This window comes from Cyprinodon variegatus, unplaced genomic scaffold (assembly GCF_000732505.1).
Source record: "Cyprinodon variegatus isolate N-32 unplaced genomic scaffold, C_variegatus-1.0 Scaffold288, whole genome shotgun sequence".
Taxonomy (NCBI): domain Eukaryota; kingdom Metazoa; phylum Chordata; class Actinopteri; order Cyprinodontiformes; family Cyprinodontidae; genus Cyprinodon; species Cyprinodon variegatus.
Genome location: NW_015150741.1, coordinates 574,802 through 598,139, shown reverse-complemented (window position 1 = coordinate 598,139; position 23,338 = coordinate 574,802). Strand labels below are relative to the sequence as shown.

The 23,338-nt window shown below is 37.4% G+C and overlaps 2 protein-coding genes across 2 annotated transcripts in view; both read right to left on the bottom strand.

Moving 5' to 3' along the window:
* Window positions 1-8,489: 8,489 nt before the first annotated feature.
* Window positions 8,490-19,751, bottom strand: uimc1 (ubiquitin interaction motif containing 1). Its single transcript, XM_015383594.1, has 14 exons — window positions 19,653-19,751; window positions 19,435-19,544; window positions 17,541-17,709; window positions 17,175-17,279; window positions 15,156-15,211; window positions 13,874-14,046; window positions 13,719-13,783; window positions 12,708-12,819; window positions 12,303-12,620; window positions 10,595-10,676; window positions 10,324-10,426; window positions 10,176-10,224; window positions 9,417-9,450; window positions 8,490-8,924 (listed from the first exon to the last, which is right to left on the bottom strand). The coding sequence occupies exons 1-14, from the start codon at window positions 19,692-19,694 to the stop codon at window positions 8,744-8,746; spliced, it is 1,599 nt and encodes a 532-aa protein (XP_015239080.1). The 5' UTR covers window positions 19,695-19,751; the 3' UTR covers window positions 8,490-8,743.
* Window positions 19,752-20,354: 603 nt separating this feature from the next.
* Window positions 20,355-23,338, bottom strand: part of LOC107090295 — a 5,344-nt gene continuing 2,360 nt past the window's right edge. Inside the window, exons 5-9 of the mRNA XM_015383602.1 lie at window positions 22,369-22,487; window positions 21,881-22,019; window positions 21,593-21,744; window positions 20,887-21,519; window positions 20,355-20,459 (exon numbers count right to left, since the gene is read on the bottom strand). Coding sequence (XP_015239088.1) covers window positions 20,355-20,459; window positions 20,887-21,519; window positions 21,593-21,744; window positions 21,881-22,019; window positions 22,369-22,487 — 1,148 coding nt within the window. The remainder of the gene's footprint in view (window positions 20,460-20,886; window positions 21,520-21,592; window positions 21,745-21,880; window positions 22,020-22,368; window positions 22,488-23,338) is intronic.

Sequence of the window (23,338 nt, the reverse complement as noted above, 5' to 3'; positions counted from 1 at the left end):
TTCACATTCAAGTATGGTTCAACAATATTTAGATACAAATATTTTAGATATGGGAACATTTTTAGGGATGCTTCAAAATATTCCAGTATTAGGAAAAGTGTTTCGTTTTAGTTACAAAATTTAATTTTAAATCGGGTAAAAGAATCAGTGATGGAATTAGGCATCCAAAGGAGAAATATTTGTGATCATATTAGCCTTAGAATGGATTGAAGAAACTGTTCCATTAAGAAGTTTCATTTGCTCTGATTCTAGTTCAGCTTTACATTAATTTAAACACAATCATTCAGACAGTAGGATATATTTAGTAGTTTGCCAACCGCCATATATACATACATTCATGAATTCGCGAGCGCAAAGATAACCGTGCGCACAGCTGATGTTGAGCGCGGAGAGAGCAGGTCGAGCGCGAGCAGAGACGGATGCGAGCACGCGCAGAGACGGATCCGAGCACGCGCAGAGACGGAACTGAGCGCGACCACAGTGTGTTGAGAAGAGTTTTTCAAGAGTTGAGCGCGCGCCAGACCGGTTTTGAGCGCGCGCGTGTTGTGTCACTGCGCGCTCTGATTGGTTCCTGCGCGCTCAAACCGAATGAACAAATATCGCTCCATAGGTATGTCTCCATAGATCTAGTTTGCATTCTGTTGACGAAAATATTGGCCAGCAGCCGGTCTTTCTGGTTCCACGGGTTGAAGGAAACTATATGTAGTTTACGTTTTTAACTCAGATAGGCAACGTGTAACTTCCTTAAACGCTGAAGGAACACTTTAATGCATTAATATAAATGGTTTAAGTTTTTACTCTAAGGCAAGACAGACAGACCAAACCAATAGGATGCTCCGCTTTCACAAAATAGTCTAAAATATTCAAACACAATGGATGAGATAAAACAAAGACACACCTTGTAAAATAGTTTTAGATTTCCCTTCATCCTTAACTACAAATCAGCCGCTGATCTTTTTAACTGTCTTAAAATACAAGAATAAACCCCCAGTATCAGAAAACGATCATTCTAGTGTGCCAAATATATTGTTATTAGAGAATAGAAAAGCAGAGAGGGGAAAAACTTACCTTTGCCTCTTGTGCTGACCGGCTTTTACTCTGACTTCCCAAGTGAATAAATAGGAGGAGGTGAGCGCTGGATATTGTTCCACCCTCCTCACCATCAGCTGCTGTCGCAACAGGATCTAGGGAGTCTCGCAATGACGCTTAGTGAGGGAGCCGCCGAGATACGGATCAAAACTGCTGATTTCTTTTCTTTTTATCTTAAATTGCTGAAATGAAAACCGGAGGAGAGGTTCTGGAAAATAATGAGGAAAGTTGTTTGGGTTTATCTGCAGAAGCTGAGGCATCGGTGCGTAATGACACGCGCTAAACCAGGTGGCTGAGTACAGTAAATCACCTTAATGTGCCGCTCCTAATGAATCAGAGTAGGGATTAAATAGTGGTGTGTCATAACTAAAAATTTCTAAAGATCATTCGATATTCCACGTCCACTTTACAATAAGTCTGAGTTTACTTCCTTTTAACGCGCTCCAAAGTTGACCTGTTACCAAATTAACTGATTTCTACAGCATGCTTGTGCAATTCCATTATTTAAAAGATTATATCTTAGTTGTTTTAACCCTTTAAAGGGCATTCAGTAAAAGACTTTACACATCTACATTTCAAGCAAAGAGTACACTGCAAAAAACTGAAATCTAAGTCAGTTTTTCTTTTAAAAAAGTGAATTTTTTTCTTGAACTGAGCAGGTAAGTGAGATACTTTGCAAATGGAATAAGAACATTTACATTTAAAATAAGGGAAAAAGGCAGTCTCCTATTCAATAGCACAATATCAAATAATCAGATTTTAAGGATAAAAATGCTCCTTCAGCTGGGAGATTTTCTTATTTACCAACACTTATTTTAGGAAATTTTTACAAATTTAAAGATAATTTTTGTAGTGTGTTATTGGAATCCAGGGCAAGACCTTATTACCTTTGTAACGTTCAAAAAATACGTATATTTTGATCCCATAAATGAATGTCAATGTAATTACAAGAAACGCCAACTTGCCCGTATATGTTAAGAGAAATAACAAAAGTGCTTCAATAAAATTTCATGAAAAACACTCTGAGAGTAAAAGAAATGGCACTCCATTTGTAAGGGGTATGCAAGTGATCAAAGATGGTAACTTGCCCTATAAAGGGTTAAAACATAAACAAAAATAAATATTAGGTAGCATTGCACCCTGAGTGAAACATTTCAAAATTTGATCTATTTTGTTATTTTAACCTGCACTTGACATACATGAAAACGCAAACCTTTGTTTATCAAAGAATAGAATAGATAATAAAAGGGATTTTTTTGATCTACAAAAGTTCAAGCATGGCTGCATCTTCCATGAAGCATAAGTCAGACTGACTGATCAGGCTGTCATCTAGGGAGAGGACTGCTGCTGACAAGACAGACATCCTCCTCATGGGTAATCCACCAAAGGCCACATCTACACACAGTACATGCTGTATCCAAACACAGCAATGGAAGGTTGTGGCAATCAGTGGCGCAACCATAAACATTCATGGTGGCCAGACATGGACCAAGGGGGTCGAACAAAAACAGGCATGAGAACCTCAGGGTCAATTTACACTGTTCCAACAGGAGAATAAACGACAAAAACACCTACTACAGATTTTACAGGGCTTTAAATATAATGAATGAAAATAGTATTTTCCAAATAGAGACAAAGCCCGAAACTAATAGCATATATCTACACTTCCAAACTGTCTAAAATGGGCCATCTTTCAGCTTTGAGTTCTGGGGGAATCATTTTATCTTTACTTCATTTCTTTCCTTCATCTCCAAATAAAGAAAAAGATTATTATGGAGCTAGAAGAGTCTCAATGTTAGCAGATCACATGTGGACAGGACTTCTTTTTTTTTATTTTAATGTAGAAACTTTACACATGCAGACGCACTCACATATGCCTACATGTGTTTGGACCCATGTGCATAAGCATATTTAGCTGCCACTAAATTCATTTTGTATAAAATAATAGTGTTTATTTGGTGCAATCATTGCATGGGTTGTAAGAACCTATTGATATAGTTTCTCTTTGTTCTGTTTTGTTCTCTCTCTCTCTGCAGGTGGGGAAGAAAATTTTCCTCCATTACCACTTTCTCTCCTTTTTAAATGTTTGCCTTATCTCTCTATTTCTTTTTCTTTTGTTTTGTTTTGTTTTGACTTTTCATTGTGTGTCCATAATATTTAAATAATTTTCAAAATAATCTCCAGCTAACTTTTTTGCAATCAAGTAAATATAAAACAGAACATTATAGTGAAAGTAGTAGTGCTTAACTTGTGTAAGGCAACATGCTGGGCTTCTTTTTTGGCACTAAAATATACCTCCTGCCAGACAGGACATGTAAAAAAAATAAAAAATAAAAAAAAAGATGCATTTAAATAGATGTATTGTATTATATGTATATAAGTCAGCCATGCAGATTACTCCATACTATAAGAGTATTTCCACAACCTCAGTGCGAAGTTACAGTTTGTTCTTAACTCTGGCCTGGTTGGTGAAACAGATTGTTGTGACATTGATTCTTACAAAACGGCGTTTTAACATTCAAAAGTCTCAGTAGAAATGCAAACCTCAGTCGGTGTAAAAACTAAACATACAAAAAGAAACAAAAAAGACTTGAGTGACAAGCTGCAGCAGCACAGAGAGGGACTAAAGATAAAGATCCTCCACAATATTCGGTTCTCTTCTTAGCTATTCACATTATAACAGGGCAACTCATTGAAACAAAAACATCCTGAATGCAACATATTTCTGCAATGGACTCCCTTCAGAGGAGCCTGATTAAAATGTGGACCTTTACTCCAGTGTTTACAGCCTTATAGTAGAGTTAAATGTGACTTTTATGTTATTTTATTCTAATAAGCATTTTCTGAGCTTACAGGTTGCAGACATGAGATAGTGTGACACAATATTGTTTAGAGAACATAAGAAACCCAGATGTTAAAATGGACTCCAAACTAAACTCTCAAAACATACAGAAAAATATCCTCTACCCACCTTAAACATAAAAAAAACCCCTTGAGTTTCCTGTTGAAACTAGATAGAAAATGGGAAAGATCTTACAATGGTGTCTCTACAGCTTGGATGTAAAAGTCTTCCTTCTGGCAAATATGATCAATATTGATCATTGATCATATTGATCATTTCTATCTGATTTTACTAGAAGTAAATGTCAGCAATCACCAATAATCACAATCTTACAGTACTGTTTGTATTCGGTTGAATTTTGCCTGACATCTAATTTTAGTTTGTTGGCATATGTGAACTGATCAGAAGTGAAAGCAGGTTTTTCTTGAATCCATCACATTATTTGAACACATTTATGTACATATATTCATAAATATACACATTCAAACAAGCATATACATCTTTATACAATTATAAACTATAACATACACGACTACAACCATTGTAAAAATATATATGCACTCATGAACAATGAGTCAGTTCACCCATTGTTGTTCACCACCCTTCTTCCACATCGTATCATAAGAAAACCAGTTTGAGCCCTTTTCTAAAAAGGCTCCTGATTGGACATGGCCTCAACTATTCATTACTTGAAATGCTTCTTTTCAGGTTTGCTGAAGCACATTTTTAAATTCCTTCAATTATACACTCCCTCTCTCTCTCCACAACATGCTTTTGTATCCTGTCTGCTAGCAGTTTATTTCTAGCCTTTCACATTAAATGTAAAGTTTGAAATTCTACCAGATTTGATTTAAGCAAGTAGGAATGATTGAATAATGGATTAGTGTGGTGGTGACAGCAGCATTAGGAATTATCCTGATGACTCTTTTCTGCAGAAGTATAAGAGTTTGAGTAATGTCCTGTAGGTGTTATCAATCTTCTCTACAAATCTGAGGTATGGTCAAATCAATGTACATTAGTGAATATTTAATGTTTTCTAATTAAAATGTTTTATTTTACTAATATTTGTGATGCTTCTAGATAATTTAGTCCCGACATGTTTGAGGGGAGGCTTCCAGCAGATCTTATAGTCAATAATCACACCTTTTTTTGATTTACACATCACACCTCTAACCAATGTATTTTGACGTTCACATCTCTTCCTCCTTTATTATTTGCAAATAATGTGAAGATACGTTTTTTTTTTCTTTTTAGATTTTTCTTTCTAGATTTAAGGATAATATGTTTTTGTGGAACTTTTTTTTTAGCTTATTCATTTCTGGCGTGATATCAGCAGCTTTAAGCTCTTACCTGTACAGAAAATATTTGCATCATCTGCAAAAAAAAAAAATAAAAAAGATACTTTATATGATGCTGTTTATGGAGATAGTAAACAGTATTGTTGCCAATACTGACCACTGGGGGGCACTACAATCAATTATCAAACCACTGCTTGCTACGGTACTTAAAAAAGCTCCCCATTCAGTCCAGAGCAACCACATAAATGATAATGCTCTAATTTCATGATTACTATATTGTGATCAGTTGTCTCAAAAGCTTTTGTTTTTTTTAGACCAATTCCAAACTTCTTTATTTCCAGAATGTTCAATGCTGTGGATCTAATTCCATACTGAGTAGTTGTGTATATTATTCAAGTTTAGCTAATAAAGAGTTTTTTAAAATTATTTGAAAACCGTGAACGTAAACAAAAAAAGGAATAATGTAGAGGTCAGAGGTGGATTATCCAGGTCCAGAAAGTATAAAGCCTTTACAACATTTAGTTTTCATTATTTGCAATTCCAGTTTACAAAAAAGACAGGGGGCCATCATCTGGCTAATTGAACAGCATAAAGGACCTCGATTATCCACCTGGATAGAGGGGGAGTTTCTGCATTGAAAACTGTTGCAGTGACATCCAATTATAATGGCTTTATTAGGATTTAAGCTAAAACTTTGGTATAAAAACATTTAAGGTGTTTCATGCTTCACGTTAAGTTCAAGAGTAAATCAGTAACTGACTTTTTACAAAAAAGGATAGAACGTTTGCTGTTTTTCTATTGTTACTGTTTATTATATTTATATGACATAATTAATGTATACCCCTATACACCTAATCCGAAAGCAGTACTAAGAGAAAAAATGTTTAACAAACATTTAAAGGTCAGAAGTGTAAAAGCTTGGATATTGAATAGGACATTTATTGGTTTTGATATTATGATACTTGACTTGTATTTACTTTGTAACGGACCAATAGTAAAATAATGAGTATACCACACCTATAGAGGATACTTATGGTTTTACATTATATTCTTTATTTTATGAAAAACTACACTGAAAAAATAATGCAACAATTTTTGGCATTATTTAATCATATTTAGTTACTTCAACATAATTGTTTCATGTTAGCATGGTTGGACATAAAATAATTATGTTAAAGTAACTAAATACGATTAGTAAATGCCAAAAATTGTTGCATTATTTTGTTCAGTGTATAATATGTTTACTTCCAGTTATTTTTGATTGTTTTGTTTCCTCAAGCTTCATTGAGTTAAATTTGGGACTCTGTGACCTGAAAACAATCATAAATTGAAATCACAAGAGAATCATTGAAAAATAATATTTCTTTTAACTTAATTAGTAACCATAAATAAGGAAGAAAAAAAAAAAGTTAAATTTTTTTAATTTTTCAACAAAAAATAAATAAATTCTGTTTCATTTATGTTATACTTCCAAGAGTTTGCAGATAAGGATCAATATCAGGGCCTTGTAGATTTCTTACAGAATAAACAACTGAATTTATTTAAAACTCAAGACCTCCTTGCTTGCAGGTAAAAGCCCTTTTAACTGTACTATAGACTGCACATCATCATGATAATATAAAGTTTCACTTGGATTAGTGTAATAATAACATGTTAAAAATGCATGTTTTAATATTATAATATTGGATTGGTTGCATTTATATAATCTTAACTAACTTTACCTTAAGTAAATATATTTCAGTTGATTGCATTTGACAAGTGTGATTCTTTTCTAATACTGTTTTAAACAAAATGATGTTCATGTTTTTCAAGAAAGCTCTGTTTTTGATTCTTTTTTTCAGCATATTTTCGTGCGGAGCTTGCAGGTTAGACCAGTCTCCCATTGTTTACACCCCGGACCAGCTGCCAGCCCTACGGAGCTCCTCTGTGTGCCCACAGAAAGAGCCCATATCCCCTTGCGAGCTGAGGAGGAAGACACGTGGCAGCCGTGCGGGAATCAGGCGATACCACTGGAGAAGGAGGTAGAGACATGTCATCCCATCAGTCATCAGGGGCAACATCAGATCTCTCTCCAACAAGCTGGATGAGCTGGCGGCTATAACACACAATCAAAGATGCTACGGAGAGGGAAGCATCCAATGTCTGACTGAGACTTGGCTAACTGCACTAACTCCAGACTCTCATGTAAAAATGGACGGATTTCATCTACTTTGGTCCGACAGAACCAGAAGAGTGGTAAGAATATATAAGAGTTATATAAGTGTTATTTAAAGAGTTTGTCGTGAGTGATCTCTTTTCAGGGAAAAGGACCGGAAAGATAGAGCATGAGGGTGCATACGCAGAGCCTATCTTTAACAAGTGAGTGAAGAAAGTGACGTCATAGTTGAGGTGGCTCAAGAGGCAGGGGATGGATGAGGGTCTATTTTAATATAAAGTTGTGTATCGTTTGCATAGCAGTGAAATAATACATGAAAGTTGGAGATGATTTTGCCAAGGGGGTAAATTTAGAGAATGAACAGTAGGGCTTAAGTACTGATCCTTAAGAAAACCCACAAGTGATTGCATGATTTCTGGAGGTGGCTTTCCTCAGAGAAACAGACAGTCCTGTCAGTAGGGTAAGAGAGGAACCACATAAAATACAGTGTCCTGTAGCTGAATGTGGTGGAGTTTATTAAGGATGAAAAGATCAAATGTCAAATGCAAATGCTATGCAAAACAGGATGAGAAGTTGGATCGGCATCTGCTGCCATTAGGTCATTGGTGACCTTGATAAGAGCCGTTTTGGTGCTTCGGGCAGGCTGGAATCCAGGATGAAGCTTTTCAAACAAATTGTTGGTGATAAAATGGTAATGAAGCTGTAAACTTTCTGCAGAATTATTTCCTGCATCCAAACTATGGTACCAATATGTGCTGTCTGTCTCCAAATAGTCCAGGCTGATGACGGCTTTTGCTGCAAAAGTGCCAAAATTGTGGTGAATAAGCAATGATGCTAAAACAGATATTAAGTTTCTCCATACTTTGGATGCCGAGGTTGCAAATATGACAGATTCGATACCAAAGGATAACAGGAATGGGTTTTAAATAATTTTTGTTTAACTTGCATTTTTTTAAATAAATATAACAACATCAAAGCGGATCATTAGTTATTATATGTAGTTTAACTCAATTTGTTGTATCTAGATTTGCAATGATTTAACCTGACAGTAGGAGGCACTACAGATTTGTTTCTGTTTTTAAGAAAAAACAAAGTTTATTTCAAAGCAGATGCATTTTTTTTATTGACATTGAATAAAAAATTGTATTACAGTAAAATAGAGGGAATGTTTTTACAAATGAGGAGGTAGTTTGACATTAACCACCATCAGTGGTTTTAACAGAGTCAAAGACAGTTTCCCCTCAACATTCAAGTGCTCAGTTTCTGTTTAAACAAAACGTCCAGAAGAAGGCTTATTCCAAACACTGGCCGCCTATTCAGCCTGTTGACAGTTAGGGTTCTGGCTCCTTCTTCACAACGTCATCTTCGTCTTTGAGTCGGCTTCTTGGTTCGCTGCTGTTTCCTGAAGTCAATAAGGCATCCAGTGGCCTCAGAAATGGGGGTGAATGATCTGATGGGAGAGTTACTGACCCTGTACCCTGAAACCTCCTGTTCTCCTTCATCTTCATCATCGTCGTCATCCCGCAGATCAATAACTGCTCTGTAAGTCAGACACAAACACACAGAACGGATTAACTCAAATCATTCAATGAAAAAAAAAACTGCAAAAAAGAAGGAACGACACAGAGTGGTGTCAAGATATAACTGACTTGTTGTAATTTTAAACTGCTTCCATTTATTTACTTATTAAGTTTATTCAAAGTCTTCAAAAGAAAAAAATTAGATGGTTAAAAGAACCTAACTGAAATGGCGAGTGAGCTGTCAAATCATATACCAGTGCCCAAAAATCCTGTTGGTACTGCTCACTGACAAACGGCTCGGTTCTGATCGGCATACAGTGGGAACATCTGAACCAGGTGGAGTCACTATTTTCTTGATACCATTGGCAGTAAGAACATGCAAACTCCATGCAGAAAGACCCCGGGCCGGGGATCGAATCCAGAACCTTCTTGCTGCAAGGCAGCAGTGCTACCCACTGCACCACTGAGCAGCCCGTAGTTCTGTGCAATATATATAAAAAATGTTGTCTTACTCTGGTTGGGGTTTGGATCCTGACGGTCCTGCACCTGTGAACACAGTCAAATATAATAACGTCAGAAACATAATAAGATCTTTCTAGTAGTACTTTAACTTACAGAAGTTTCTTAGTGTTTTTCAAAGAATGAACATATTATGAGTGAGGTCAAAACTCCTCTATTGCCTGGTTAAAAACAGATTCTAATGCAGAACGAAAAGGAGATATAACGACCAGCCTGAAGATGCTTTTGGTTTGTTAGGAATTTGAATCACCCATGTCACTTATATGTTAACTTCAAAACCTAGTTTGCTGCCTAACACCAATTATTTAATCAATTACATTTCCTTGCATTTTAAACAAGGAACAGAATAACCTACTTTACCACAATTATTAGGATTAACTATGAACATGAGAGAGAAGCTGCTAAGCCTTAGCTCCCTCTAGTGATCTGATTAAGGAACTGCACTTGTATTTACAAACTCCACCTGTTGCAGGGGAAACTAACATTGATGAGGCCCCTTTACACCTGAAAGTAACAACCCAAACACACCAGCTTATTCAGAGAAGGGATGAAGAACCTAATACTAATATTTCATTATAAAGTTTCACCAAAATACCTCTACATACATCAAAATCAAAGCAAACTAATAAAGTCAAAGTTTTATTTAATGCCAAACTAACATGATTCTCTTCAGAGGTTTCTTAAAAGGAAAAGTTGGGAAAAAAACTGATAGAAGTGTGTGGAAAAATATTTTTTTCAAAAAAAGGACTGACCTGAGTTCCTGCTTTCTGTTTGCTCCAGAGCAGACAGCAGATTTCCTTTCTAAAGTTTGCAGGGGAAAAAATAACAAAAAACCAGAGTTGAACACTGTTTTCGCTGCCACCAAGTTTAATGTACGATTAAAAACTTTTTTCAGCTTACGGCTGCCCTCCTGAATGTCCCACGCTGAACGCAGAGCTCTGTGTGTCGGCTGTAATCTTTTAGAGGAACATTTTTCTGACAGATATAACATTTCTCCTGCCGTCTGTGGAGCAAAGAATCAGTTTCAATGTTCTTTGAAAGGCTGTAGAATGTAGCTCTTGAATGAGACTAGCTCCATAAGGTTTGGATTGTACAATCCTAAAAGGTAAAACAAGAATGACACAGTGGCTGCTAGTCTGAGTGCATTCTTCAAACACTGGTTTCAACAGACCTGCAAACATCAGACAAAGTAGTGAATTCCTCTGACGACGCCTCTGTTCTCTTCATCCTCTTCCTGCGAGGTTTTGTTGAATCTGTCAGTTGGGAGAATAACACCAGTATAAAATACCGGGTAAACCGCAAGTCTCTAAATCTTTAAGGTAAAGTTCTATGCTAGTCAGACTAGTTCAAGTTGCTGTTAATTCAAGTTTCCCCTTATGGTACCTCTGTTGTCTAACCTCAGGTTTACCACTGAAAGGTTTGGTTTTATCAGTGTGCTTTAACTTTTGAAAGCTCTAAACCTGCATTTATAAAATGAGCTACACTCCAACAAGGGACAAAACTTACATTTCTATCTAGAAAAGAGTTACTTAACCATTATCATTGATAACTAGATATAAGTAAAGTTTTTTTATTTTGAAAAATAAAGATTGATAGCCTGTTAGTTTTGGTAATAACTGATGTTGCCAGTTGCAGGGTTTTATCGATCTCCAGCTTAATGTTGATGAAACAGTAACCCCTCATCCTCCGTCACCGCTCCGCCTTGCTCACGTACATCATGCAGAACACTTGTGAAGTTATGCTAAACAATGAGAACTGTTCACGTTACCATCCACTTACGTCTTCTCAGTCCTTTACCATCAAAATACGGAGCGGAGCCATACTTTGCTCCCCTCCGGTCTGGAGTGAAAATCGCATCAAACAGAAAAAAGTTCATTGAGAAGATCTGGTTTGTTAAATTAAATTATAGTAACGACAGCTCGGTATCTACAAATTAGAGCATAATTCTTATACATTCCCTAAAACTAAGAATGTTTAATTAAATTATCGGATGCAAACTATTGGTACTTCCAACATACCAGGAAGCAGATTACTCACCTTGATCAAAATGTTTATCTTATACCGAGAGGCTTAAAAGTTTCAACAAATCCAATCACAACAACTTCCAAGAGCGCATCTGACAACTTAAAAACAAACCTCTTATCGTGGGCATGGATGAAGAGATGCTGAGTTTGGAAGTAGAGAACAATCAGAGTTCATACAAACCAAATTTGTATGATCCTAGTTATATCTGTTACAAAAATCCACAACAAAAAGAAAATATTTGGGCAGAAACTGCACATGTGCTGGATGCTGATGGGGATTTTTGACTTTGTCATATTAAATTAAGCATTAATTTCCGCATGATTTGCTCCTATGAATGTAATAATAATAATAATAATAATATCGCGCATGCTCTCCTCGAGCTCCAGGGAAGTCAGAGCGGAGCAAGATGGGAGGAACCGTGGAGGCTGTAGGCTTTGCTTTGCCCAGGCAGTCTGTAGCGCAGCAGGGCTGAAGGGAGCGGAGGATGTGGGATTTCAGGGTTACAATGTTTCATTAACTTATTATGTTAGACTGGATCCCACTTTAGCCCCTCCCATTATCTCAAGCTTGTTTTTGTCAAGACAAAGGTTTCCTTGCATCTGTTTTGTAATAAATTTTGAATGATTTTCTTCTTTATTTTCAAATGTTTGATTATCTAAATGCAATGACATAAAACTGTCTTCTAGTGATCTTCTAATCATGGGATATTTATATCACGTGAAACAGCATGTTAAACAACAAAAAATATCAATCAGGTTCTATAATTTTCAAATCTGTATAGGTTTATCCCTTTCTCAGGTTAATGCTGCCAAACTAGTCAGTGAGTGTTGCTGAGATTTAAATGTGTGCGTCACCTTGGACATGATCGCTTTCAGGCACCCTCTGGTTGACTACAGTCACCTCTCCATCACAGTAAGCCGCATGCATCTCAATTTTACTTGCAGGAAAGGATCCCTGGCAGATCGGGCAGTCGATAGAGGTTTTAGGGCTATGAGGGACCACATCAGCTTCCAGTTCAGGAGATTCTGATCGTTGAAGACCTTTGTCTTCTAGCTTCACCACATCTTGATTCTTCTTGTTCTCTGTTACTTTCTCTAACTCCTCTGCTGTGTTTTGTGCAGCATCTTCTCTGCACTCAGGAGAATTTTCCTCCATGCTTGAATCTGTTTGGGCTAAAGACAATTACACATGAATTCCCCTCTGGCAATAAATCTATCCAATAGCAAAGCAAACCAGAAGGTTAAATGAGTTGTTTTTACTTTTCATTCTTTGCTCCAGCTCCTGAGGCATGCTTCTGGTCGGAGTATCATCTCTGATAAGCATCTTGATCTCAGACAGCTCAGGACTTTTCTGTGGATGCTGAGAGGATATCTGAGAGGAAATAAGATACAAAGAAAATGATTATAAGACAATTCAAAGGAAATCTCATTATTTATTTAGACCAACCCTATTATTCCTAAACAACCCTGAACCTAAGAATATTTGTAATCTTTTGCAAGTCAATTGTTGCACCATTAAGGATCCAGTTGGCTGAGAGGTGTACAAGGTATAAAACACATTTAGATTAAAAAATGACATAATTAGGGTCCAGCTGAGTAGTCAACAGGGACCAGCTTTGGATTTGGATTAAAAGTTGTTGTTTTTTTAATTTACTGAATCATTTCCTTTTGAAGCTTCCATGAAGCTAATGCAAAAACGTGAGGTTTAAATCTGGTTTATTTACATTAAAGGAGTTACCAGTAAATATGTTCATCATCATTGATGATGATGGAGTTTGAACAATATTCACCGCTATACATTTAAACAGTGAAGCTTAAAGTCAATTGTGTTTTGATGTTACTGTTTCTTTGTCTTAAAGTGTTAACGAAGTGTGGGAAAAGAGAATGGGAGTTAGCACTTTATGAAAAAATATGACTTAAAATGGATAAACAAAACTTTGAAGAAGCTTGCAAATCAGATCTACAGAGGTGTGTTTTTTAAAGCTATATTTCTTTCTTCACTTAGCTTTCCTTGATTCTGCTTTAAATTCCGTATTCTTGACACCTGAGCTATGATGGATGACATGCTGAAGTAAACAATAAGACTGATAATGATGACTTTTTTTGTCCCGTGTTGAGTCCAATTGGTTCCCAAACATATTAAGCTCTAGTAAAAAGCCCTATTCTCCTTGGCCAATCTCTAAATAGTTCTTAAATTTTCTAGTAAGGAGTCACTACCTCCAAATTTAACCTCATTACTGATATTTTTCTAGCTTTTGGCAGGGAGCTGACCTGTGTTTCAGTGTCGGTCACCAAGGAAAGCTCTGTCGTGCCGTCGTTGTCGCTCAGTTGAGTTTCTATTTATAAACAGGAGAGATTATTTTAAAGTCAGCAGCTCAGATATGTGAAAACAGAAGTGTTAAATCCATAAAGCTAAACTTCTGTACCTGGACAAACCTCACAGTCATCAGTATCCATCTGTTCTTCATCGCCGTCCTTCTGCTCCTCATCCTCCTCCTTTCCTTGCTGTTCCTCTTCTCCATCATCATCTCTCTTCTCTTCTTCCTCGTCAAATTCAGGGGCTTTGCTCCTTTTGCTGCTTCTCAGTCTGAAGCCTCTCCTGACAAATATGACCAAACAAATCAGTGGAATGACTGAACTGATCTTAAAACAATTCAGATATGGAGTGCTAAATTGTGTGGACAAAAAAAAAAAAAAAAAAAAACTGTGTGCAATGATTAACCATGTTGCAGGTGATATACAAAGACTAAATACACTAAACAATCAATGCAAACTGGTTCGGTTTAGCCCCATGTAAATGAGCTAATTGCATTGGCTACTGGCAGTTTTAGGTTGGTTGTAAAAGCAAGTTAAAGTTTTAAGCCATGGATATGGAGGTGATAATGATAATGACTAATATCATGTAATGTTAACTTTACATAAATATCTCAAGGTGCTATAAAAAAAAAAAAAAAGATAAAAGTCTCAGATAAAAGGAGAGTCAGGGATGCTTACTTACAGGCGCCCCAAACAAGTTTGATGAACCGCTTTGCAGGTGCTGAGTATTTAGTTAGCATATTCTCCACCCATAAATTTGCGGGGTTTGATCATTAGAATATGATCTGCATATTCATAAAGGCACACGCACAACAAGTTAGCGGCCGCTTATTTTTGGACATGCAACCACTTTGAACCTTGTGTAAAGATACAGTTTGCATGTGGAAACAGGTTTGCACCGTTTGTTACAAACAAACCTTTTGAAGATCCGACCCTAAATGCTGTCAAACAACTCTGATTCTCCAATATCAGTGAACTTGTTTTATGTTGTGCCATTCAAAGATTTGGATTTGCATGAGACAGCCTCAAGAACAGGCCAGTAAAACTGTTCAACTTCTTACTTGTACATATTAACTTTTGGTCAAATTTAGTGCAATAGCACTGAGCTACAAGCAGCATCACACATTTCAACAGAGGTGTGTAAAACAAATAGGAGAGCATGAAAAAACCTGAAGAGGAGCAAATACTTAACTATGTCCTGGGAACTTTAAAACATGGAAAACCAAGTCACAACCACAGATCAATTGATTCGGCATGTTTTTTGTGTGCCTTTTTTTTATGTGATAAACATGAGATTCACACGAATTTTGTTTCATTTAATTCCATCATTAGGAGCCCTATCAACATAAATTTCAATTTTTACCAAATAAAATGATCCAAAATAAGTTTTACCTCCGAGGACGACCAGACTGGGGTGATTCAGCAGGTGCTTCAGGGGACAGTGACTTCTAAGGGGAAAAAAAGATTGAGAAATGTTTTAAGATCTGCTAGATTTGACCTGATTCCTCTTACACATATAAGCTGTTATTAACATTTACACCTGTGTTAAAAAATACAAGAACATTAATGTCTACATTATTCCCTGTATCCCTTTAAATACCTACCTGACGAATTAGTCACTAGAACAGGTAGCAGGATAATAAGAAACAGTCAGTTACAGCATGCATGCTACTGATTGTGTGAATTAGAAATAAAAGAAGTAAAGTAGTAAATTACAGCAGTCTGAGGTGCAGTCAGCAAGGTAATTTATTCAGAGAACAGGTGTAAGATGGGAGGCCTTTTATTTCCAAGAACAACAGCCTGTTTACACAGGATTCCCACTGAGAAGCTGAGTATAAACAGCATGCTTTCAAATAAGTTTAGGCAGTGTATACAACTTCAGACATTTGGGTTTAGATGATTAAAGCAAGTGCCTCAAAATGGCAACAAATACCAGGAAGATGTGGAAAAAATTTTGGAAACTCCCCCGTTCATGGACGAATGAAAAGATCAAATGATTTGATAATTAAACAAGGTCTAAAGTTACCTGAGGTTACTGTAACAACTAGAAAATGTCAACAAATGTCTTCAGTAAGCAAATGATGAGGTGACTGTTTGTCATAGAAAATATTGAATGGCAGCCAGATGGTGGCGCAGTTTGAGCACAGTTGTTTTGCAGCCAGAAGGTTCCAGGAACGATTCCCAGCCCAGGATCTTTCTGTTTTCTCTTTGGGTACTCCAGCTTACTTCCACAGTCCAAAAACATCACTTTTAGGCTAATTCGCTTCTCTAAACTGTCTTTAGGTGTGAGTGTGTGTGAGCATGGTTGGGTGTCTCTTTGTTGCCCTGCGTCAGACTGGCGACCTGTCCAGGGTTCACCCTGCCTCTCGCCCAAAGACTGCCGTAGATAAGCACCAGCCACTTCCTGACGGAATAAGTCGGAGAAAATGAATATAGATATTGACTTGCATGATATGTTGCAGCTATTTTAAAAACTGATTAGGTTGTTCTTTCTGGTGAAACCGAAATCCTCCAACTGCTGTTATGTCCAAGACTCTCAGCAGCCTCTCTGCACTGTGCTACATAAACAACACGGCTCAACTTTGGTTTGGGTGTCCTGTCTTTGGTTTTTGCCTTCGTTAGGATAAAATCTTCCTGAGTTTCTCAGAAACTCCTGATACATATCAAATCACAACGTTATTGTGTCTATTTCAGCATTGTGCACAGGGGGCCTCCTTGAGGTCCAATTATAGAAAACAAAGTGTTAAAGTGCAATCCTCTGAGCCAAAAACTGCGCCTTTAGGGAATAAGATTCTTGTATTCCTTAACGTGCACAGCACAGGGAAAAAAAGGCAACATTGCATCCTGTTTGGTGGACTTGATGCTTCTGTCCACTGAGTCTATCACTGTATTTGCAATTTGTGGTTGATAGGCAGAGGTCCAGCAGCTTTAAAATCGAATTAGTTTTAAAGTTGTCCTGTCTTTCAGGATTTCTTCATGTCCAGTTATTTTCTGACTGTGTTCACTGCCTCTGATGATTTGATGCAGGTAAAAAGAGAGGTTAAATAAAAAAAAAAATTAAAAAAACGGTTTCACCTGGTTCTAGTCTCAAGTGCAAGACTTGGGAAAGTAATTGTGTGGAGTTCTGAATTAAGGGATGAGTGTTTATAACCATTGAAGCTAAAACAAGATGTTTTGAAGTATTATATGCACCTGAGTTAATGCTGCTGACAATGGAGCTGACAATTTATGATGGCCTTATATGCCTGACCTGTCCTGACTAGACCAGACCAGTGTCTAGTCAGCTCCATCTCTGCAGAGGGACAGATTTCAAACACTTAAGAAACATAGAGATCCGAGAGCTGCAAAGCCATTAGGAGGACCACGAAGAAAAGAATGAATCAAGTTAAAAACTAAAGTTGATTGCTTCACCTCTGGCTCTGGCTGGATAGCCTTCCCCCACTCAGCCTTCCTCAGTAGGCCCCTTTGAGCTTGTTTCAAACTCTTCTCATAAACCTCCATCTGAGCCACGATCACCTTAGGAAAAAAAAAAAAAAAAAAGAATTAAATCAGTATGTCTGTGTACCACTGTAATTTGACATTAATGCTGAAATTAGGAGTTTAAACATTCATTAGTTGACAGTTTTTCTCCAGATCAAGCATAATCATTTAACTCTTCCATATTCTTAACTGGCTAGAAATTGAAATCCTGGGTTTGTTCTGCTGGGAATTACTTTCTTAAACATGCTACAGCCAATTGGATAATAAGTTAATCTTTTATTTATCAGTAGGAATCACCTGGGTGTATGTGTCTGGGTCCAGGCCTCTTGGACAGAAGGGAACCCCCCAGTAGTAGTGAATCATCTGGTCGCCTGATGATTCTCCAGGTGGTGGTGGTGACTCCCTGGTGACTCCCTGTCTGCTCACAGGATAGAGCTCCTGCCCTGAGGTGCAACATGGCTGCTGGCTGTTGGACATACAAGGATTAGTTCTAAGTGATGCATGTTTATCTAGTCTGAAATCCAAGTTCTAGGCTTTCTAACTATAAACATGAATGGAGATGCATATCAGATTGGTCATGAAGGAATGGTTCCAGATTTTAGGTGCTTTACAGTGACATCTTCCAGAGGATCTGTGCCACTGTGTTTTATAAAATAACTAAACTCAGTAAATATACAGAAATGCTGCAGATTAATGTATAGTTGGATTCAAATTACAATTTAAATGAAGCTGCTTGTTTCCAAGTAAATGTAGAACATCACAAAAGAACAAATGTGTCATCTAACGTGAACTATAAGAGTAAACAAAAGATTAATTCTGGAAGTTCCTCTATTTGTTTAGCATCTCAGACATGTATATGTGTAAAGAGTGAGCATCTATTGAACACAGGCTCTATTCTAGAGACTAAATATACCTTATTAACATGCAGAATGAGCTACTAAAACAGAAAAGGTGCAGGAGCGCCTCTGACAGTAAACATATTACAATTTGAACAAGGATTTAAAAGTTCCCCATGTATAATTTTAGATTTTATTTTGACCTCAAAGGGCCAGTCGGGGATATCTAAGGCAAAATAATCCTGAAGAGGTGGCTAGAATGAGGAGAAATTCCCAGAAGATTCATGATGGGATAGTTAGCTGAATCTTTAAGGCTTAGAGCCTGAAAAAGCACAGCGGGGCTCATAAATAATGCTGATGCTGTTACAATATTCTCTAAAAACACATCACATAGGCAGTGGAAAAGTAGTAAGAGAAAAATAAAAAATCTTTGCACACATTGTATTCATTATGTACACATATGCTAGTAAATGTACACACATTACATGTAATGTAAACGTAGATCCCCTTATGGTCTCCCAATAGAGAAATTCACTCTCTGCATTTAACCCATCCCCTTGGGGAGCAGTGGGCTGCCATTTTGTGGCGCCCGGGGAGCAGTCATGAGGTTAGAGGTCATGTTTAGAAACCCAGAGTGGAGGCTGTGGGGATTCTAACTGGTTACTTGCAACCTTCTCAGACACAATCGCACTGCTCCCACCACTAGGCCAACACTCCCAACTCTTCTCTTATATTTCTCTGGTAGTTGTTTTTCTTTTCTGTTGCTCTATTCCTTCTATTGTTAAAGTAATAATATATTAGTGTAAGAAAAGTTTCATTCCAAGCAGGGTTAGAAAAATTCAGCAGCATGCAGCCATGTGTCATGATGGGGGATGGAGCATTGCTTTACTGTTGACACACACACCCATGCATCGAGTATAAACCAGGCTTTAAGCAGAATATCATTTAACCCTTTAACAACATTGATTATGTACAATAAAAATAAAATATCTCAAGAACATTATTTTTTATCGGAATTTCATATTTGCAGTAAATTATTTTTACAAAATTTTGGAGATAAAAAGTAAAATCCTAATTAAAAAAGCTAAATTTGGAAAGCATCTTTGAGATTTTAAATTTAGAGCTGTTTTTTTCTTAAAGGGTGAAGAGTTTTGAAGGAAACAGGTTTGTTTTTAAGATGTTTGTCCTCGATTACGTTTGAACTGTCTTTCTTATATTCCACACAACATGATCTAAACTTCACATGTTAGAGATTCTCTAATTGAAGACCGTTACGTAGAAGAAAAAAAAAAATCTTTGTTGTTACAGAACATTGTTAGATGTAACCTGTGGTTTGTGATATAGGATCAATGCACCTGCACTTTTGCCCAGCCTCTGACACGTCATTCACGGAGGATCCAGGCTGGCTCACTCTTGGAACACCTTTCTCCTGCTCAGCGAACACGGGGCTAGGAGAGACAACTGGCTGCAGCAGCACAAACAGAAGACAGCAGCAAAAAAGAAAGTCTATGTCCATCAATTTTATTGGAATAAAACGAAATATAAAGATTGCAAAAATGTTATATTTTTGTACCGTTTCATCATCGTCATCCTCTTCTGACCAGACCAATGTCATATCGCTCGTCACCTCTTTCTCAGCAGAATTACAGCCGTTGGATTTTCCATTCACTTCTAACATTTGAGAATCGTGGAAATGTAAATCAATCTCTGATCAAATCATAACGTATTGATAAAAATAAAATATGCCATGCTTCACTATACCTGACTTAGATAAAGGCCTGTTGCACTCAGCAGTTTGAACACCATTAGACTTTCTGTCCTTTTGATAAAAAAAACAGCAACATATTTAGGCTGAAGTGTTATGAATTAAAACAAAGCAATCCAAATTTTAACAAGCCAAGATGAATGCACCAACCTCATTACCTCAGAATAAGAACAAAACTTTGTAGATATAATGCTCAAGAAAATAAATTGAACACTAAATTAATTTTTCAATTGAAAATATTAATTCACTACGTAAAGAAATATGCTGAGAAAGCATTAACACAAAAAAATAAATGTAATTTAAAATTATAGTCTCATGGATGTCTGAACTTTGAATTGAATTTAACCATGGAAACTTTCTATCTTTTAGTCCACTACAATTTACATTAAGTACCTGTACTTTCAACTGCACTACAAATTCTAATGCTTTTCATTACCCGTTACATTCACATCACATTGTGTTTTTCATTGATTTGCTTAGTTTGTTTGAGAGTTTGAAAGTAATCAAATGTTAGATGGGAATTGGTCCACTGACAAACAGCAAAGTGAGGAAGTAAGATTCTCCCCCAATAAGAGACATGATCTTTACTGAGCCTCGTTCCAGGGCAAAACGCATCTAAAATGGATTCCAGCACGGAGAGCACGCCAAGAGAACTCCACACTCTTACCCTTAGTTGAAGAAGAGTCCTCTTTAATTGGAGAATTAAAACATATTTAAGGAAGTAAATGTGTTTTAAAACATTTTTACCTCATTATTTGCTCATATACTGCAGCTGAGAAACCTGTCTGTTTGAGGAACTCAAGTCAGCACTATTAAAACCTGGACTACTCGCCCACCCTGTGACAGTCAGACTCTGTTGTCGACTCATACTAGCCCTAAGTGCACTTGCGGACAGGTGAACACATGCACTCTGCCCCACCAGCAGACTGCAAGAGCAACCTTTAATTGGGGGTGGAGAATTCAGATTAGGAAGGATTTCAACCCCCCCAGTTTCATGACAGCTGTTTTCCTTAACCTAAAATTCAGTTTAAAAACAACTCACCTTCCTGCAATCGGGGATATTCTGATCATGTTCAGAACCTCGAACCTCTCCTGGTTTTTCCTGCAGGTCAGTCTTCTGTGCTTCCGTCGATCCAAACACTGGGCTCACTGAGCATTCATCTCCCCGTTCAGCAGGTTCTTGATCAGTGTCCGAATTGATTGCTAACATATCCGAGGGAGTTTTAGGGAAAACAGGGCTCTGGGGAGGGCAAGACCTTAAAGTGGGGATAAAACTCTCCTGAGAGGAGAAGCCAATCTCCTCGTTTTCACACGCAGGGGGTTCAGAGGCATTAGGAGACGTCTCATGCTCTGCAGTCCTGCCATAAATTTGACTTTTAACAAACTTGGGGCTCTGCTCTAACTCTCCTCCATGTCCCTCTTCATCTTCTAAGAACACAGGACTTTTGGGACTAGATACTCTGTTACTCTGTGGAAATACTGGGCTTTTGGGCTGAGCAGAATTTTGAGTCGAAGGAATACTGTCCTCAGAAAACATGACAAACCCAGAGGTTTTACATGTTTCTACTAGATCCCGGTTTAACCGCTTGATGTGGACCTCGGCTTTGCAGCCGGTCAGTGGAAAGACTGGAGACATCTGGAGCTGGGAGTCATCTATATGAGTTGAGTCTGAGCTCTGGTTCAAAAAAAGAAGAGACCAAATAAATCATCAGATACAGTTAAATAGACACAACAAAACTGTGACCCACCTGTGGAGAGTCCAGATTGAGTGAGAACGATTCAGGGCTGCAGAGCGAATTCTGGCAGGAAAGGTTCTGAGTCTGAGACAAATCTGGCATCTCAAGCAGAGAACTGTCTGTACTTCTTTTCTGCTTTTTACTACTGGTAATAGTTTCATCTCCTATGGAAAAAAAACACAATATCGAGAACTCAGAAGTCTGAATTTGATATAAATGTGCTGGTTTTTTTTTAGATTGATAAAAACTTTCGTCACACAGGAAGTCTAACTCCAGCAGAAAGAGTTCCAAAAGACTTGCCTGAGTTCATGTCGCCCTCTTGTGGCAGCTTCTCTCCATTGGTGTATGAGAGTTTTCGGCGAGAGCCTAAACTTGTGGAGGCGGCACCAAGCAGCGATTTATTTGGAGACTTCAGAGAAGGTTGTTTCTGGCTGACCATCTAAGAGAGAACAAACCCACAGGGTTTAAAGCTACATCCAGCAGAATTTAAAGTTTATTCTCACCCTTTTATTGCTTTCCCTCCTATCAAAGTTTTTGTCTAATCTTACACTTTGTAAATCTGTTACTTGGAACAGGGAAGATTTTTGAAAAGTGAGTCTGTATTTTAGTTTGATAAAACAATCTCAATAAAGAAAACAGATTTCTACCAGCATTTGAATATGAACACATTAATCTGAGATGCACCATTAAGAAGTCGTACAAAACGATGCATACTTTCTCAAATCTACTGAGACATGCTGAATTTATTCTGAACAAAAATGAGGAAATAAAGTTAAACCTGAACTCACACTCTCCTGAATGGCTTTCATCACATCCTCATCCTCCCGCTGCTGTCTCAGTGCTGTATTGCTGGCTTCCTGTTTGCTTAGTTGCAAGGCCAGGTCCATCATCTCCTCCTCCGTCATCTCTGAGGAGCAAACAGAGGAGAGGAGAGAACCAATATGAACTATTCTAAAGTCAATACATCAAATAATACATTTTTGGTAAAATCCATCTGTTCTATAGAGATAAGCATTTCCTAACTTAATAAACAGTTAGCATTAAGTATTTTATCAAAATGTGGCTGAAGGATCATATGTCGGACTCCAGCGTCTCTCTGTCGGGTTTCTGAACAAACGAGCAGACAGAGATTTAAAGAAAACTGAAATTCAAAGGAGGTAAGTTGGCAGTGCTTGTGAACAACAGATTATGTCATCAAGAAAATGTTACTGTGAAGACACAACAGCCAAATGCATTTGTGGCAATACATGGAGATTTTAATCACGCCTCTCCCTCTGCTACACTGCCATAGTTCCAACAGGTTGTCAGCTGCTGTACCAGAGAAAACAAAACTTGTTGTTTGTGAAGCATTTGCGTTGTTGTTTGTTTATGCAAACGTCAAGGACTCCTACATCTGTGAAGTAAGACCTCCTCTTAGGAAATCAGGTCTGCTCAGAGTAGCCCCTTTATAAGAGAAAACCTGCAACAACTCGATGAAAAAAAATAAAAAAAACCTATGAGTTACTGCAACATTTTATTTATTTTGGGGATAAATAAAGTACTTTTGAATGGAATTTAATTATATGTCAAAAGCCAGGTGCATCAGCCTCATATTTCAGCCTGTTAGTGATACTAGAGAGATTTTACCTGTGCTATGTTTGTAACTAGAACAATAAACTGACTTAGAAGCGTAACAGCTGTAGAAACTGTGCTAGTTACAAACATAGCACAGGTAAAATCTGTTTATTGTTCTAGTTACAAACATAGCACAGGTAAAAT

What these genes read in the sequence shown, in the direction of transcription:
- uimc1 (XM_015383594.1), bottom strand. Translation starts at nt 19,694, where the DNA reads ATGACATTGGTCTGGTCAGAAGAGGATGACGATGATGAAACG. An exon ending in CAGTCTGGTCGTCCTCGGAG is followed by an intron (nt 14,047 to 15,155) that starts GTAAAACTTATT and finishes CATATTTGTCAG; the next exon opens with GAGAGGCTTCAGACTGAGAA. An exon ending in TGAAAGCGATCATGTCCAAG is followed by an intron (nt 10,677 to 12,302) that starts GTGACGCACACA and finishes CCCAACTGACAG; the next exon opens with ATTCAACAAAACCTCGCAGG.